General features: G+C 39.3%; 2 protein-coding genes across 8 annotated transcripts in view; one reads left to right on the top strand and one right to left on the bottom strand.

Annotated features, from left to right (window-relative positions):
* PIGB (phosphatidylinositol glycan anchor biosynthesis class B) overlaps positions 1–9,984 on the top strand; it is a 36,306-nt gene extending 26,322 nt beyond the window's left edge. For all 3 annotated transcript variants that reach the window (XM_033190045.1, XM_033190043.1, XM_033190044.1), the window contains 3 exons: positions 5,309–5,522; positions 9,133–9,313; positions 9,623–9,984. In XM_033190045.1, coding sequence (XP_033045936.1) covers positions 5,309–5,522; positions 9,133–9,313; positions 9,623–9,787 — 560 coding nt within the window. In that variant the 3' untranslated portion in view covers positions 9,788–9,984. The remainder of the gene's footprint in view (positions 1–5,308; positions 5,523–9,132; positions 9,314–9,622) is intronic.
* The window catches only part of CCPG1 (cell cycle progression 1), a 51,754-nt gene continuing 44,066 nt past the window's right edge, over positions 9,576–17,263 (bottom strand). For 2 of the 5 annotated variants that reach the window (XM_033190038.1, XM_033190039.1), the window contains exons 8-9: positions 13,761–15,166; positions 9,576–10,738 (exon numbers count right to left, since the gene is read on the bottom strand). In XM_033190038.1, the coding sequence (XP_033045929.1) occupies positions 10,549–10,738; positions 13,761–15,166 (1,596 nt within the window). In that variant the 3' untranslated portion in view covers positions 9,576–10,548. The remainder of the gene's footprint in view (positions 10,739–13,760; positions 15,167–17,263) is intronic. The other 3 variants (XM_033190040.1, XM_033190042.1, XM_033190041.1) reach the window with 3 other exon arrangements.

Below are 17,263 nucleotides of genomic sequence, written 5' to 3'. Positions count from 1 at the left end.
TTTTTTTCTTAACATTAGGTTTCCTGATAATTCTTGTCAAAACCAGGATGGAAACAGTAATGTACAGTCTCAAATACTCCCATCCTCTCTATTACCATGAACCTTACCTTGGTAAGAAGGAACTTACTAGTCATTGCTGGAAATTACAGAGTGCCACACTGGATATCCAAAATTTTAGAAGTGTGTATATCAAGCTAAATAATATGTGATGCTTAAGAGATATGGCTTTATAAAAGAACCATCTCATGAAGTATCTTCTTATATGCTCAGGTTTTTAGATTTTATCCTGAAGAGTAGTCAACTGAGACGTAATGGATTGTAAACATTTCTGTAACAGTAATCTGATGAACATGATCTGTTAGGAGCCCAGTGTTTCTTTTTATTATGAAAATAAATGCTGATGGTACAAAAACAATTAGTGTGCCATCCTCAAGTCATCTGGCCCCATTCCCCAGAGGTAACTATTGTTATCACTTTCTTAAGCAGTTCTTCCAGAAATGTTCTGTATACCCACTTTCGGTTATCTTTTTGTAGGCCCAGATAGTAGGAGCAAATTAAGTATTTAGGGATGATGTTTAGCATCCAGTTGGCAATGGGTTATTACTATGTGACAGGAAGGGACCTATACTTTAGTCACTGGGGTACATACAAAGTCTTAAATCTTCAGTGATTGGGATTCACATCATTTACATGGTGGGGATGATCACTTTCTGAAGCTAGGTCATTTGAGGGTGGATTATTTCAGTGAGAACTGCATCTCCAAATTTTTGCGTGCCATTAATTAGACTTACTGGACGTCACCTACTGGAATCTTGTTCATTTCTTTTAAATATTGATGAAACAGAACTACTTGTCTATAAGAAAATGATGGACCTTAGACTTCTCTTGTGGTTCACTCAGTCTAGCATTGGAACTGGAAAATCTTTGCAACCCTTCCTTTAGCAACTCATTTCTGAAATTCCCTTTGGAAGCTTTCAGTGCCAAAAGGTTTAAAAACCCCTCAGAGGCCTTAAATTCAGGACTCTTAATACTCTAAAGTTAGGTTCTTTTCTAACATGTGCACAAGTCATTTGATGAGAACTAAAATTATAAAGATATTTTCTTTATATGTCAAATGCTTAGTAATGCTTATAGGATGCTAAACATGTAAATAAAGGCAGTTCTGGCTGGGTGCTGTGGCTCACACCTGTAATCCCAGAACCTTGGGAGTCTGGGGCGGGCAAATCACCTGAATTTGAGACCAGCCTAGCCAACATGGTGAAACCCCATCTCTACTAAAAATACAGAAATTAGCCGGTCATGGCGGCAGACACCTGTAATCCCAGCTACCCAGGAGGCTGAGGCAGGATAATCGCTTGAACCCAGGAGATGGAGGTTGCACTGAGCCAGTTTGCCACTACACTCCCGCCTGGGTGACAGAGCAAGACTCTGTCTCAAAAAATAATAATAATATAAAAATAGTTCTATTTTAAATAAGGCTTTATCCCCAAACTTCATTTTTAAGTTGAAACCCTGAAATGTTTTCTTAGAAATAATACTGTGACATGTAGTAAGGCTCCCAGAATATTCCACAAAAGCTCCTCTGATCCATAATACTGTTGAAGACAATTTTGAATGGCAACTGTTTCAGTATCCACTGTCCCCAAGAAAACTAAGCTATCACCTGACTCTCTCTGGCAGTGTTCAGCTGTTCCTTCTCTTCCCAGCATTTTCTTTGTATTACTTCTCTAAGTAATACGGAGATTCAGTTCTCACTAAAATGATCCGTCCTAAAATGAGCTAAGCGGCCGGGCGCGGTGGCTCAAGCCTGTAATCCCAGCACTTTGGGAGGCCGAGAAGGGCGGATCACGAGGTCAGGAGATCGAGACCATCCTGGCTAACACGGTGAAACCCCGTCTCTACTAAAAATACAAAAAACTAGCCGGGCGAGGTGGCGGGCGCCTGTAGTCCCAGCTACTCGGGAGGCTGAGGCAGGAGAATGGCGTAACCCGGGAGGCGGAGCTTGCAGTGAGCTGAGATCCGGCCACTGCACTCCAGCCCGGGCGACAGAGCAAGACTCCGTCTCAAAAAAAAAAAAAAAATGAGCTAAGCTCAGAGAGTTAAAGTCACCATCATGTAAGGCAAGCATTACCTAACTTAAAGAGACGCCCTGTCTCACCAGTACTGAAGATGCTGGAAACACAAGCATGTTATCTTCCAGCATTCTACCCAGAGTGCTATTTTCACAGTCTTGATCACCAAGTATTCTCATTTTGTATCACCCACCTGTATTATTGTATTCCTAGTGCCATCGTTTTTTTTGTTTGTTTGTTTTTTTCTTTTTTTGAGACAGCATCTTGCTCTGTCACCAGGCTGGAGTGCAGTGGTGCGATCTCAGCACACTGCAACGTACGCCTCCCGGGTTCAAGTGATTCTCCTGCTTCAGCCTGCCTCAGTTGGGACTACAGGTGCATACCTCAGCCTGCCTCCTGCCTCAGCTGGGACGAGAGGCATGTGCCTCCACACCCAGCTAAATTTTGTATTTTTAGTAGAGATGGGGTTTTACCATGTTGGCCAGAATGGTCTCGATCTCTTCATCTCGTGATCTGCCCACCTTGGCCTCCCAAAGTGCTGGGATTACAGGCATGAGCCACTGCGCCTGACCCAGTGCCACGGTTTCTAATAAAAATTTCCAACATTTAATGAATGAACAAATTATTATTGAGACAGAGTCTCTCTCTGTCGCCCAGGCTGGAGTGCAGTGTCGCAATATCAGCTCACTGCAAGCTCCGCCTCTCCTGCCTCAGACTCTCCAGTAGCTAGCTGGGACTACAGGGACCCGCCACCACGCCCAGCTAACTTTTTTTTGTATTTTTAGTAGAGACGGAGTTTTACCCAAAGTGCCGGATTATAGGCGTGAGCCACCGCGCCCGGCCTTGAATGAACAAATTATTAATAAGTGAATCACTTTACACATGCTTACCTTATAAATATCTTCAAATAATTGAGAACAAACCGTATCTTCTAGGGCCTTGCTGTAGGATGGGCTTGCTGTAGTTTGGATGTTTGTCTCCCAAACCTTGTGTTGAAATTTGATCCCCATTGTTGGAGGTGGGACAACGGGAGGTGCTTCGATCATGGGGTTGGAGCCTTCACGAATGGCTTGGCACCATCCTGGGGTAATACGTGAATTCTCCTTATATTAGGTTTCCTGAGTTCCCCCGAGTGCTGGCTGTTAAAAAAGAGCCTGGCACCTTCCACTTTCTTGCTTCTGCTCTCTCACCATGTGATCTCTGCACACACTGACTCCCCTGCACCTTCTGCCATGAGTGGAAGCAGCCTGAAGCCCTCACCAGTAGATGCTGGTGCCATGCTTGTACAACCTGCAGGACCGTGAGCCAAGTAAACATCTTTTCTTTATAAATTGGCCAGCCTCAGGTATTCCATTATAGCAGTATAGACAGAAAAAGACAAGGCTTTAATGTGGCTTTTTGTATTTGAGCCTACTAAAGTAGGTGTTGTTTTAGCCTACCACCCAAGTCAAGTGCTTCAGCTTATGCTTGGGGATCTGCTGGATCTGACTGGGGTTATTACAGATGGTTGAACTTTTAGAATCCTATTTTATTTATTTTGAGACAGAGTTTCGCTCTGTTGCCCAGTCTGGAGTGCAGTGGCACTATCTCAGCTCACTGCAATCTCTGACACCACGCCTGGCTAATTTTTATATGAGATAGGGTTTCACCATGTTGGCCAGGTTGGTCTTGAACTCTTGACCTCAAGTGATCCGCCTGCCTTGGCCTCCCAAAGTACTGGGATTACAGGTGTGAGCTACTGCACCTGGCCCTATTTTATTCATTTTTATTTTCATAGAGTCAGGGTGTCACCCAAGCTGGAGTGCAGTGGCGTGGTCATAGCTCACTATCCCCTCAAACTCATAAGCACAGATGAACCTCCTGCCTCGGCCTTCTCAGTAGCTGGAACTACAGGTGCGCACTATCACGCCTGGGTAATTTTTTTATTTTTGTAGAGATGGAGTCTCACTATGTTGCCTAGGCTGGTCTTGAACTCCTGGCCTCAAGCAATCCTCTCATCTCAGCTATTTTATTTCAAATAAAGCTAATTGCAATTATCGTTTCTTTTAGTAGGCTCCTCATTTTACCATTTCAAACATCTTATAAATGTAGATTTAAGTGATAGGCTTAGTTTTCTTACTCTTGCTACATTTTTCACCACACCACTTTTCAGATTACTTAATCAGAACTATTTCAAGTAGATTAAAAAGCACTAGGTGACATGGATATGTGATATTCCAACTCATGAGTTATGAACCGTGTATGTCATTAACATATTTATAGGAGGAACAAAATAAAATACACTGCCTTGGCCCCATTGAGTATTGTACTAACATTTTGGGCAAACCAAGGTTTGGATGAAGAATACCCAAGTTCAAAAAAATTATTATCTAGTTCTATAAAAAGAGTATATGTAAATTATGAACAAAATGTCATGCTTACTAATAAGCTTAATCTTTTCCAGTGGAAAGGCTTGTTCTTGGTATTCTCAGTAGATCCTAATATGTCCATTAACAGTGGCTGTTGCTGAAGAAAAGGACTATCAGAGGGGAGAGAGATTTTACTTATCCTTTTATACCCTTCTATTCATTCAACTTGGTTTTTTCCTTTGGTTTTTTGTTGTTTTGCCCCACAGAATAATCACTTTCATAAATCAAAAAAGAAAAATTGTTCAGCATCTCCAAATTGCCTGACTGTAGTGGGAAAAAAAAATTTCCCACTGCAGTGGGGAAAAAAAAGTAAGACATAGCACTCAGATACTTATGGAAAATCAGGTGCCCAATGGCTTATTTTCCTAAGAGGACACATTATTGAAACTCATATTACACACTAAAATACCAATTATTAGTGCTTGGGAGATTTAAGAGGTAGGTAAATGGAATAATTAAAAGTCCTATTTATTTAGCAACTACTGTGTACCAGGGCAGGCACTGGACATTTTTTTCTAACACCTGAAAAAGGTACTACTATCCAAACGATCAGCAAAATAAAACAACTTGTGCTGGAATTCAAATCTGGACCTGTTAGACTCCATTACCATAACCTTCCTACTATACCTCAATACCTTTTACTAGAAAAAGTCAAGACCTAGATGACAATAGTAGTGAATGGTCAGAGATGTGACTTACTGCTTATGTCTTATTTGTCGTAACAGTATTACAATTTATGTTATTTCCATTAAAAATTACAGATGTATTTGCAGTTAACATAACAAAAGATTGTCAGTGTTAAGGTTCAATATGTCTATCTTCATATAGGATACTCACTAACCCACCTGAAAACATGGAAGAAACCAGCTCTCAGTTTCCTGTTTTTATCAAATTTGTTCCTCGCCCTTTATACTGGTTTAGTTCATCAACGAGGTACTCTTGATGTCATGAGTCACATTCAAAAAGTTTGTTACAACAATCCCAATAAAACTTCAGCTTCAATATTTATAATGATGCCTTGCCACTCTACTCCTTATTACAGGTAATAACAGATGTTCCACTAATATGCTGTTAAGAAACTGAAACTGACTACTTTAAAATTCCCTTTCAGATTCCTGGATTTGAATTAATTGGTCATTGATCAAATGATAAATTTTAAACTCCCACTCATATTTATTCACTGATGGATTTTATTTTATTTTATTTATTTATTTATTTTTTGAGACGGAGTCTCGCTCTGTTGCCCAGGCTGGAGTGCAGTGGCGCTATCTCGGCTCACTGCATGCTCCGCCTCCCGGGTTCACGCCATTCTCCTGCCTCAGCCTCCTGAGTAGCCGGGACTACAGGTGCCCACCACCTCGCCCGGCTAGTTTTTTTGTATTTTTTTAGTAGAGACGGGGTTTCACCGTGTCAGCCAGGATGGTCTCGATCTCCTGACCTCGTGATCCGCCCTTCTCGGCCTCCCAAAGTGCTGGGATTACAGGCTTGAGCCACCGCGCCCGGCCTTCACTGATGGATTTTAAAAACCACTTGGACTGTGTCAAAGAAAACCTTTTAAATAAACTTTATTATTCTTTAAAAACAATTTACTTACGCTTAATTCTGATTTAAATCAGTATAAAACAATTTGTAGGTATTTGATAGTCTTCTTAGTAAAGAAACTTATGTATTACTTACCTTACTACAGATCTCTGTGGTACATCTTTACACAATCTGAATTAAAACATAGATTTTAGTCCAGATCTACTACTGGACTATTGCCCTCATCTTAAACTAGAATTTTTTTTTTTTTTTTTAGACAGAGTTTCACTCTTGTTGCCCAGGCTGGAGTGCAATGGCACTATCTTGGCTCGCTGCAACCTCTGCCTCCTGGGTTCAAGTGATTCTCCTGCCTCAGCCTCCTGAGTAGCTGGGATTACAGGCATGCGCCACCATGCCCGGCTAATTTTGTATTTTTAGTAGACACGGGGTTTCTCCATGTTGGTCAGGCTGATCTCGAACTCCTGACCTTGGGTGATCCGCCCACCTCAGCCTCCCAAAAGTGCTGGGATTACAGGCGTGAGCCACCATGCCCAGCTTTAAACTAGATTTTTAATCTCTTTGGACATCAGTTGTCTCACCTATAAAAATTAGGGAATGCGACTAGATGATATTCTAATGCTTGAATTAAGTGTTTCTGGGAAATAAACTAAAATTGCCTCAACTATATATGGCTTTTAAAAAGACATCCGTTTGGTCCTGCGCTTGTATTTCAGGAAGTTGTATTAGTTACCAATTACCCAATAATGGTACAGGGGCAAAGGACCCAGATTTCCTATGGAAAATTATGTACCAGGCTGGGCGTGGTGGCTCACGCCTGTAATCCTAGCACTTTGTGAGGCTGAGGCAGGCAGATTGCCTGAGTTCAGGAGTTTGAGACTAGCCTGGGTTACATGGTGAACCCCTGACTCTACTAAAATACAAAAAAAATTAGCCAGGTGTTGTCGTGCGTGCCTGTAGTCCTAGCTACTCGGGAGACTGAGGCAGGAGAATCGCTTGAATCCGGGAGGCGGAGGTTGCAGTGAGCTGAGGTTGTACCACTGCACTCCAGTCTGGGCGACAAAGCGAGACTATACCTAAAAAATAAATAAATAAATAAATAAATAAAATCTGTAACTATTTAACTCAGTCTGGCTTTAAACAATCTGGAGTTAATGTCTCATATGCACGTTCAATTAATTTAATCACTGTGGTTATTTTAGGAGAATTTAACACTTGGAATACTCCTACTTATCGTTAATGCCAGTCATTAATATACAGTTTAGAAAAATTGAGATCCTAGCAAAAACCACAGGCTAAATGGAAGACATCAAGTATCCTTTCAACGTGAGGATTCCCTACTATATGTGTATGTGGCTATAACAGGGACATTCATTCTCTGTGCTCACATTAGGGGTAATACTGTGGAGAAAAGGAATCCTAGAGGTACTAAGATGTTCTTTATACCTACTTGTAGTCAGTTGATGTCTTAGGCTTTGTACAGTTCACCAAGTTCTCCACACCTTTTCAAAGCACACAACAGAGGAAAAAGTCTGATGCCTATTTTGCATCAGACTTAGAAGTAGAGAGCAACGTATGTCCATTGATTAACATCCAAACAAGTAATGGTTTTATTGTGGCAAAGAAAGACTACAGTAGGCCGGCAGCTTTTTCTGAGGAATTTCTGCTTCCCTTCGAAACAAGTCCTTCATTTCCAGTAAATAAATCACTATTAGGTCTTGTGTACATTTAATTTGTATGCATTTCATAAATAAAATAAACCTCCTGCATAATTATTAACTTCATTTCTAACTGGAAATTTTAAATGTTTGTTATCAGTGAGGTTTAATTTTTCCTAAGGCAGTTATAAACATGGCTTTTTTCATGACCTAAGTAACTGGCTTAAATTGTCATAACTGGTATTAGAAATGAATCCATCTTTTTTATACTCTAATCTTTTTTTTTTTTTTTGAGACAGAGTCTTGCTCTGTCGCCCACTGGAGTGCAGTGACGTGTGATCTCAGCTCACTGCAACCTCCGTCTTCTGGGTTCAAGTATTGTCCTGCCTCAGCCTCCTGAGTAGCTGGAACTACAGGCACACGCCACCATGCCCAGCTAATTTTTGTACTTTGAGTAGACACAGGGTTTCACTGGTTGGCCAGGCTGGTCTTGAACTCCTGACCTCCAGTGATCCACCTGCCTCGGCCTCCCAAAGTTCTGGGGTTACAGGCATGAGCCACTGAGCCCGACCTACTCTAGTCTTTCTATGCCACAATAAAACCATTACTTATTTGGATGTTAATCAATGGATATATGTTGCTCTCTACTTCTAAATCTTATATAAATATATAAGAAAAAAAACACACACACTTCAAACTTGCCATGTGGCTGGGTGCAGTGGCTCACACCTGTAATCCCAGCACTTTGGGAGACCAAGGCGGTGGATCACCTGAGGTCAGGAGTTCAGGACCAGCCTGGCCAACATGGTGAAACCCCGTCTCTCCTAAAAATTACAAAAAATCAGCCAGGCGTGGTGGCGGGCACCTGTAATCCCAGCTACTCAGGAGGCCGAGACAGGAGAATTGCTTGAACCTGGGAGGTGGAGGCTGCAGTGAGCTGAGATTGTGCCATTGCACTCTAGCCTGGGTGACGAGAGCGAAACTCTGTCTCCAAAAAAAACAAAACTTGCCATGTAAGCATGTGTTCCATCCCCTATCAGAGCAGAAAGGGAAGAGAGAAATAATCCAGTTTCCTACTTTATCAAATACGCCTATGGAGAATTACTTTACTATTAACAAGTAAACTGACCTGGTCCTGAAGACCGTTTACGCTTCTGGAACAGAATACCAATGCTACAGAATGTTGAGTCCCCCTACTGACCTACTTCTCTCCTTGAAATGGAGTTCTATGAGCTAGTTTGGGCTTGTAGATTATACTGCTGCTGATGCATAGGTGCATGGTATGAGAATCATGTTTTCTATTTTTGAGAAAATGAGTTAAAGCCTTGCTGCTTCACTTAACTGCAACAGTTTACAGATTCAGATTTCACATTTTGCTAAGTATAAATGACTTAAGATTAATGAAAACTTTCATGTTTTACTTGTATTTATTTATGGTAACTTTTCTTTTCATAGCCATGTTCACTGCCCACTTCCCATAAGATTTCTCCAGTGCCCCCCAGACCTGACTGGAAAAAGTCAGTATCTTGATGAAGCAGATGTATTTTACCTAAATCCCTTAAACTGGTTACATAGAGAGTTTCATGATGATGCATCATTGCCTACTCACTTGATCACCTTCAGCATTTTGGCAGAGGTAAGTAAACATGAAAAAGAGGAAATCTCAGTGTTTTAATTGTATCCCAGGTTTAGGAAACCCTCAGGTAAATAGATAATATAACCTTTTTTTATGGTCTGTTTCAACCCACATTTCATAATTAGTCTTTTCTCTAGTCAAAATAAGCCCCAGTTCTGTAACTATCAAGGTATTTTACTTCCTATAAGTTAATTCTGTTATTAAGCAAAAAGTTGTAGAGAGCAATTAGAATAGGCAATTCTAAAATTGACTGAAACAGTACTCAGCAAAATGTAGCCTTTATTTACTTAAACATTTATTTGCTTCTAGGAAATAAGTGCTTTCCTAATTTCAAGCAATTATAACAGAACTGCTGTTTTCTTCCACACTCACTTGCCGGAGGGTCGAATTGGAAGTCACGTATATGTCTATGAACGGAAGTTAAAAGGGAAATTCAACACGAAGATGAATTCTGAACTTTCTGAGATAAACTAACATTGCTGGGTGGAAATATTCAGATGCTGCTTAAATACTTCAGTAAACACTGGGTAAGATTCATGGAACTTAGAAAAAAACTATATGAACTGCTTTACCAAATATCACTACTGAGGAAATGTATAAAATACTACATAGTATAAAATCACATGTTAATACAATGCCAGATTTTAAATAAAGACCTTTAGTTTTCCTCATGGTGTAGTTTTATTGTTTCTTCGACATTATTCGGATGTGCAAAAAATTTCACAAGAAAACAAGTCAGCAAGCTCTTAAGAGGGCAGCAAATTCTTCACAAGTCAGCAGGCTCTTGAACCCACAAAAAGACAAGAAGTGAGTGTAAGATTATAAAATGTTAATGATGAAATTCCAGCACAATGTACTTTTCTCAAGCTCTGCTGCGAATTTAACACAAACATCAGTGTTAATTACACTTTGTCATGTATGATTGAGCTTGCTTTAAGCTCTTACACTGAAAGGAAGTCTTATTTCATGCACAAAATCTGTTGCATGCCTGGCTTCCTTAATAAAACTATGGTTGAACATTTCCAGTGTCAAAAAAAATTCAGCGAAGCTAAACTACAGGAAAATGCAGGTTAGTAGGCTTTTAACTAATGCTTCTGAGTAATATAAAGTTATCAAACTGATACTTAGAAACAAAAAAAGACATTGTCATCTTGATAATTTCATTAGTTTCAATACCAAACATTGTACAAAGCATATTTTTCTCTTACAGTTGTGTAATTTAACTCAATTGTGAATCAGTATTTAGGATCAAAAGGTAATTGCCCCAATTCTATTTCAAGATTTGCCATTTGTCTTCCATTAGTGCGACCATATTTATGCCATTTACCTTCCCTTTTATAAGGCTGTGGCTGAAGGTGCTTCTGTTCTTGTTTTCGATGCCTGGAGTTTTCAATATTTACCATACGTTGCTTTTTATCAGGTCGACTGAAAGCAGTAAACACATTTTTCATCTATGTTAGAGTTCAATGTATTTAAATTTTAAACAATTTTAAATGTTTTCTCCATTAATCTATTATCTGAACACTCTGAAAAAAGATATTAAATATCTGAATTATAATCCTAGTATATCTATATAAAAATAAAGGAGTCTGTATTAGTTTTTTTTGTCCTCTAGAAAGAAAAAATAGACAATAACTCTACTGGCAAAAAGGGGAAACACTTAAAAGATAACAAAGAAAAGAAATGTGACAATAAAATAATGAGATGTGTTTCCATTATTTTTCCTCCTTTCCTATAAAAATCAATCCCTCCCCGTTGGCTTTATCACTCAGCAGAAATACATACACATCTCTCACAAACCAAGCAAAACAAAAGTCTCAACTTTTTCTCTTACAGCAAAAGCTCACAACACCTACACCGCTTTCCTCAATGTCTATGATCAGGCCTCCGCCACTACTTCACTGAGGTCCAACTGCCATACCCTGGCCGCCCAGTTTCCAAGCCAGGAAAACATGTTCCACACATCAACTTTTTAAAAAGCATGACACATTTATCCCTTTTACTTGAGATGGCCTTTGGATTTTCATACCACTCCCCACTCTTGTCCTTAGCCTTCCCTACAACCCCATAGATGTTGGTCTTCTCCCATGAGTCTGATAAATATACAGTCTCGGCAAGAGATGACCCTAGAACTGCCAACTAACCCTCTCCACTTGAATGTTAGTAGTTACCTCCAAACACAATTCTCATCTCCAATTACCCTTGCCCCAAACCTTGAATTCCCTATCTCAGTGGTACTACTATCCAAAAGATGACCCAACCCAGAAATCTAGAAGTCACTGTTACTTTCTTCTCCTTCTCCTTCACAAGAAATATCAATGTTACTATTTTCCAAATGTTTTCTCCTTTCCTCTCCTACTACTATTGTCCCAGTTTAGATGCTCATCAGCTCGTGTCTGTATTGTACTGACCACCACCTAGCATCACACCTTCCCCATCAATCTTCTAGGCTGCTACCTATACACTAGTCCCGCCTTATCCACGGCTTTACTTTCTGTGATTGAGGTTTTGGTTACCTGTGGTCTGAAAATGTTAAATAGAAAATTTCAGAAATAATTCATAAGTTTTAGGCAGGGCGCAGTGACTCACGACTGTAATCCTAGCACTTTGGGAGGCGGAGATGTGCAGATCACTTGAGGTCAGGAGTTCAAGAATAGCCTGGCCAACATGGTGAAACCCCGTCTCTACTAAAAATATGAAAATTAGCCAGGTGTGGTGGCACGCACCTGTAGTCCCAGCTACTCGGGAGGCTAAGGCAGGAGAATCACCTGAACCCAGGAGACAGAGGTTGCAGTGAGCTGAGATCATGTCACTGCACTCCCACCTGGCTGGCAAAGCGAGACTCCATTTCAAATAGTTATAAATAATTCATAGGTTTTCAATTATATGCCCGTTCTGAGTAACGTGATGAAATAATGCAGTTTTGCTCCATCCCACATGGGATGCGAATCATCCTTTTGTCATGTATCTACGCTACCCACCCATTAATCACCTAGTAGCAGTCTGTTAATCAGATACACTGTTATCATACCACAGTGCTTGTGTTCAAGTATCCCTAAGATAAGGATTATTAAGGATGATTAAGTAACTTAATAATGACCCCAAAATACAATAGTGATGCTTGCATTTGGATATGCCAAAGAGAAGCTATAAAGCACTTCCTTTAAGTGAAAGGGTGAAGGTTCTCAATAAGAGAAACAAAAATATGCTGAGATTGGTAAGAACAAACCTATGTGTGACTGTAAAGAAGGAAAAAGAAATTCATGCATATTATATATAAAATTATGTTCTATCCCTGGTTTCAAGCATCCAGTGGGGGTCTTGGAACATATATCCTGAAGATAAGGGGGGACTACCGTAATCTAAAATACAATATAATCTTATCCCACCACCTTGAAAATTCTTCAGAGGTTCTCCATGTCCTACAGGACAAAACCTTTAGCATAAAGAACCTTCCTTTTAAGTGAAATTTCCTTCCCTGTCTGCATAGCAAATTCTCATTTCTCCTCCAAAAGCTACTTTAAAAACTAAGTTCAGTTAAAAGGCCACCTCACTCAAGAAGCCTTTCTAAACATCTCCAGACAGCCTGAGGCCACCATGCCCCGGTACCTTAATTTATTTACTTAGCTTGTGAGCTCCTTTGAAGCAAAAATTTTTCACTTGTCTCCTCAAAGAAGCCTCAACTTTGTTCATTATAGGACTAGATACCTGCTTAATGACTAAAGACACCAGAATCAGTCTCATTATTTTATAGACACATTATATTTATTCAGAAAGATAAGTATTTCATAGGTAAAAAGTGAAGCTAACATTTTAAGATTAGGTAAGTTTCATGTTACAGAATATAAAGATGAAAATGGATAAAAAATTATTATGAGGTACACACATTAGAATCTGACTTGCTCAGTTGCCTCTTTGTGCCTCTACCTTTATCAAAGATAATTATGTGATTAAGTATTAAGTATCTTAAGTAAGCTGGTATGTGGAATGGACAAGTGAAAATAGGTGGGGCATTCGAATTATTATATATGAGCTCTTCTGACTTCAGAGTAAAATTTGTGTTGCTCACTCCTAGCTTCCGAAAGTGAATAAATACACAAAAGATTAAAGGAAAATAATTTCACTCAAGGTGATCTTTTCATTATAAACTATACTGAAAAGAAACAAACTTGGCCAAAATAGGATTTTATATATTCTTAACTGATTTTTAGGATAAAAATTAAACCATTTGCTCAAATCAAAGTGATTACGTTATAATGAAATGTTCCATTTGTAACAGCTAATAATTTTTAGACTCCACCTTTCAATTTATTCTGAATTCTCAGTGGCAATAAAGCACAACTCTTAGAAACAGTAATCTTCCAAGAAACTCATCAAATCATAAAAATGCTATCCAATCTACAAATGTTACAAACTACTGTAATGACATGGTTTTATGTAAACCGACCTGGGTCCATATGGAGGGGAAAAAGTGTGACCAAAGAAGTGTCTATATATATATTCATCCAACTTCTCAAATACTCCATCATTATCTACTTGATATTCCTTCATGTTTCTAAGATAATCTTTAACATCATTAACAAAGTCAGTGAAGAGCTTCTGATCATGTATAAAGACACCATTTAGGAAAAACTTATTGATGAACTGATCAAGTTCGTTCCAGTGACAAAAAGTATCCAGTTCTTTTAACATGTACCTTTGAATTATCTGTCTAAATTCATCCATCCTTATAGGATTCACCACTGTGTTAAAAAGGCTCATGGACTCTTGTTGAGCACAATCAAATACACCAGAACAAGCCTTTCTGAAAGAATGAGAATTGTCTCTACAATTATGGCCAGGACTGCATTTCTTTGAATTTGTATTTTTTCTGAATTCTTTAAAGTGAACTGGCTTTTCTTTCCTTCCATCATTTTGCATAGTAGGGCCTCTATTATGACGGTTTTCTGTAGGTGCCTTATACTGTGGATATAAATAGTCACTAAAAACTGTTCTTGCTTTTTCAGCTGCTTCTTTTGTAGCACCAAATCTTTTATTACCCTTTTCATCAAAGATATTCTTGGTGGTATCTTTAAAATGTCTGAAAGTGGATTTAACTGAGTCTGAGAATTTTTTCAGATTTTCCTTCACAGCTTCTTTAGCCTGCTTAATTTTCTCTTTGTGATGCCTCACAAACTCCTTGGTAGAATTCTTCATGGCATCAAATGTTTCCTTAACCGAACCCAAAAATGTTTCCTTTGACTTATTTTTAGCCCTGTGGTTTCCTCTGCCCCCTTTCTTTTTTCCATCCGTTTCTTGTTTTCCACTTTGATCTTTTGCCTCAACATACAATCTTTCCCACAAATCAGAACGCTGCTGTTCGAAGGTTAGCTTCCGTTCCAGCTCAGTGAGTCTTTCCCGTAAGATTGCTATTTCCTTTTTTTCAGTGTATACATTGGGAGAATGGGACTTGCCATGTAACTGACTACCACTTAACTGCTGGAGTTCCCCCCTTAAAGCCATAGTTACTAGTCGTTCTTTCTCCAGTTCCCTCTTTAGCATCTTTGCTTCTGCCAACAGAGTCTCCCTTTGACTAAGAAAGCTGTGTTTTTTCTGCTTTTCCTCTTCCAAATGCTGCTTAAGTTTCTGATTTTCTTTAACTAATTCAGTACTTGTCCCTTTATCTTCCAATATTCTAATCTGTTCTCTTAGTTTGTTTAACTCTTCCTGTAATGAGGATAAGGCTTTTTCTTCCTTCTCCAGAGATACTCTTAAATACCGATTTTCTGTAGCAAGGTTCATTTTCTGAGTTTCAAAGGACATCTTCTCTGCTTCAGTAAGTGTCCAACACCTTGCAAGATTTTCTTTCAATGACTACGTTTTTTTTGAAAGAGAAGAAATAAAATGTCAACAGCTTTAAAAGCTGAATTTAAATCTTTAAGATATAACAACGCATAAGCTTTTGTGTCTTTACTTCTACAGAGACCACCCCGCCCCGGGTAGTATTTTCAATAGTATAAACACTGGGAAAGACAACGTTCATATGCAAGAAAACACAGAGCAGAGAGTTACATCAAATTGTGAACTACAGCATGGTGGAATAATTTTTTTTTTTTTTTGAGACGGAGTCTTGCTCTGTCGCCCAGGCTAGCGTGCAGTGGTGCAATCTTGGCTTACTACAACCTCTGTCTCTTGAGTTCAAGCAGCGACTCTCCGGCCTCCCAAAGTGCTGGCATTATAGGCATGAGCCACCACGCATGTCTGGAAGAACTTAAAAGACAGAAAGTTAGCTACAGCTTGCAGGACTAAAGGTTCTTCTGAATTGGGAAGAGAGATTACCTTTTACAAAAGGTAAAATTATTGGCTGGGCGCAGTGGCTCACACCCGTAATCCCAGCACTTTGGGAGGCTGAGGTGGGCAGACCACTAGATCAAGAGATCGAGACCATCCTGGCCAACATGGTGAAACCTCGTCTCTACTAAAAACACAAAAATTAGCTGGGCATGGTGGCGGGCGCCTGTAATCCCAGACACTCGGGAGGCTGAGGCAGGGGAATCACCTGAACCTGGGAGGCAAATGTTGCCAGTGAGCCGATATTGCACCACTGCACCCTAGCCTGGTGACAGAGCGAGACTCCGTCTCAAAAAAATAATAAAATAAAATAAAAAATAAAAGTAAAATTACATCGAGAGCTGACTTATGGCTTCAAAAATTGTTTGTACTCAGTGTACCCTTCAAAGAATGAAATTCTAATAATCTTAGTCCTATTTGAAACATTTTAGTCCTATGCAATTAACATTTCTAAGTAAGTACAGATAACCTATAAATTCTATAAGCATGTTAGAGGACAGACTGAATCTTGAACATTTATAACTAACTTACCCAATCTTATGTAAACTTTTGAAGTGACTGTCACCCAGATTACAGCAGTTCTGTAATCTGTACAATTAATATAACTCTGAAGATTAATCTATAGATTACTATGACTGAAAGTCAGCACCCGTGGTAGAAATCATGGTCAATTCGGCTTACAGAATTTTACTGCTTCGATAAGGGTATCCTTGACTGATTTGAATTTTCTTTCAAACATATGCATTAGTAACAAAATTTAACCAAAAACAGTCAAAACTTAATGTGGTTCAACAGGTTCTTACAGCATTATCCATCCAGTTAAAAATATCTTATGTATAAATCTGCAAAATGATACTTAAATTTGGCTTAATTTATCACAAATGTTATGGTTAGACCAGTCAATTACCTGGGTTCAGAAACAAGCAAAAAAAAAAAAAAAAAAAAAAGGCCTTTAAGAGAATGACACTATTTTATACTTGAAAAATAACTATCTGAAATGACTGCTTCACCTTCTGGCTCATTAATCTTCAGAGAACAAATAAAGATTTAAAATTTAATCACAGTCATTTCATCTGCTCTACCTGTATGAGAGAAAAGAAATTTCTTCTACCCAAAAGCAGTGGACTGTGGAGTAGAAGAGACCGATACACTGGTGTGGCATACGCTTGAAATGCACAAGCACAGGAAGCCACAGGATGAAAGAAGAGCACAGCATTCCTCATGCAGTAAATATGATGTTGACATAAGTATTGATAAGCAGATCCTGACCAGGTCTTCCAAAGAGCTTCAACATCTATCTGATCCACACTTAACAGCTAGAAGCAAGAGATCTGCAAAAACTGACTCACTAGCTGGGCACAGTGGCTCAATCCTTTAATCTCAGCATTTTGAGGCCAAGGCAGGAGGATCACTTGAACCCAGAAGTTTCAGAATAGCCTGGGCACCATAGTGAGACCCCATCTCTATGAAAAATTTAATAACAAAGTTGGACATGGTGGCATGTGCTTGTGGTCCCAGCTACTTGAGAGGCTAAGCCAGGAGGATTGCTTGAGCCCAGGAAGTTGAGGCAGCAGTAAGCCATGATCGCACTACTGCACTCCAGCTTGGGCAACAAGAATG

Source organism: Trachypithecus francoisi, unplaced genomic scaffold, assembly GCF_009764315.1.
Source record: "Trachypithecus francoisi isolate TF-2019V2 unplaced genomic scaffold, Tfra_2.0 Lachesis_group3, whole genome shotgun sequence".
NCBI lineage: Eukaryota > Metazoa > Chordata > Mammalia > Primates > Cercopithecidae > Trachypithecus > Trachypithecus francoisi.
This window is presented reverse-complemented; position numbering and strand designations above follow the sequence as displayed.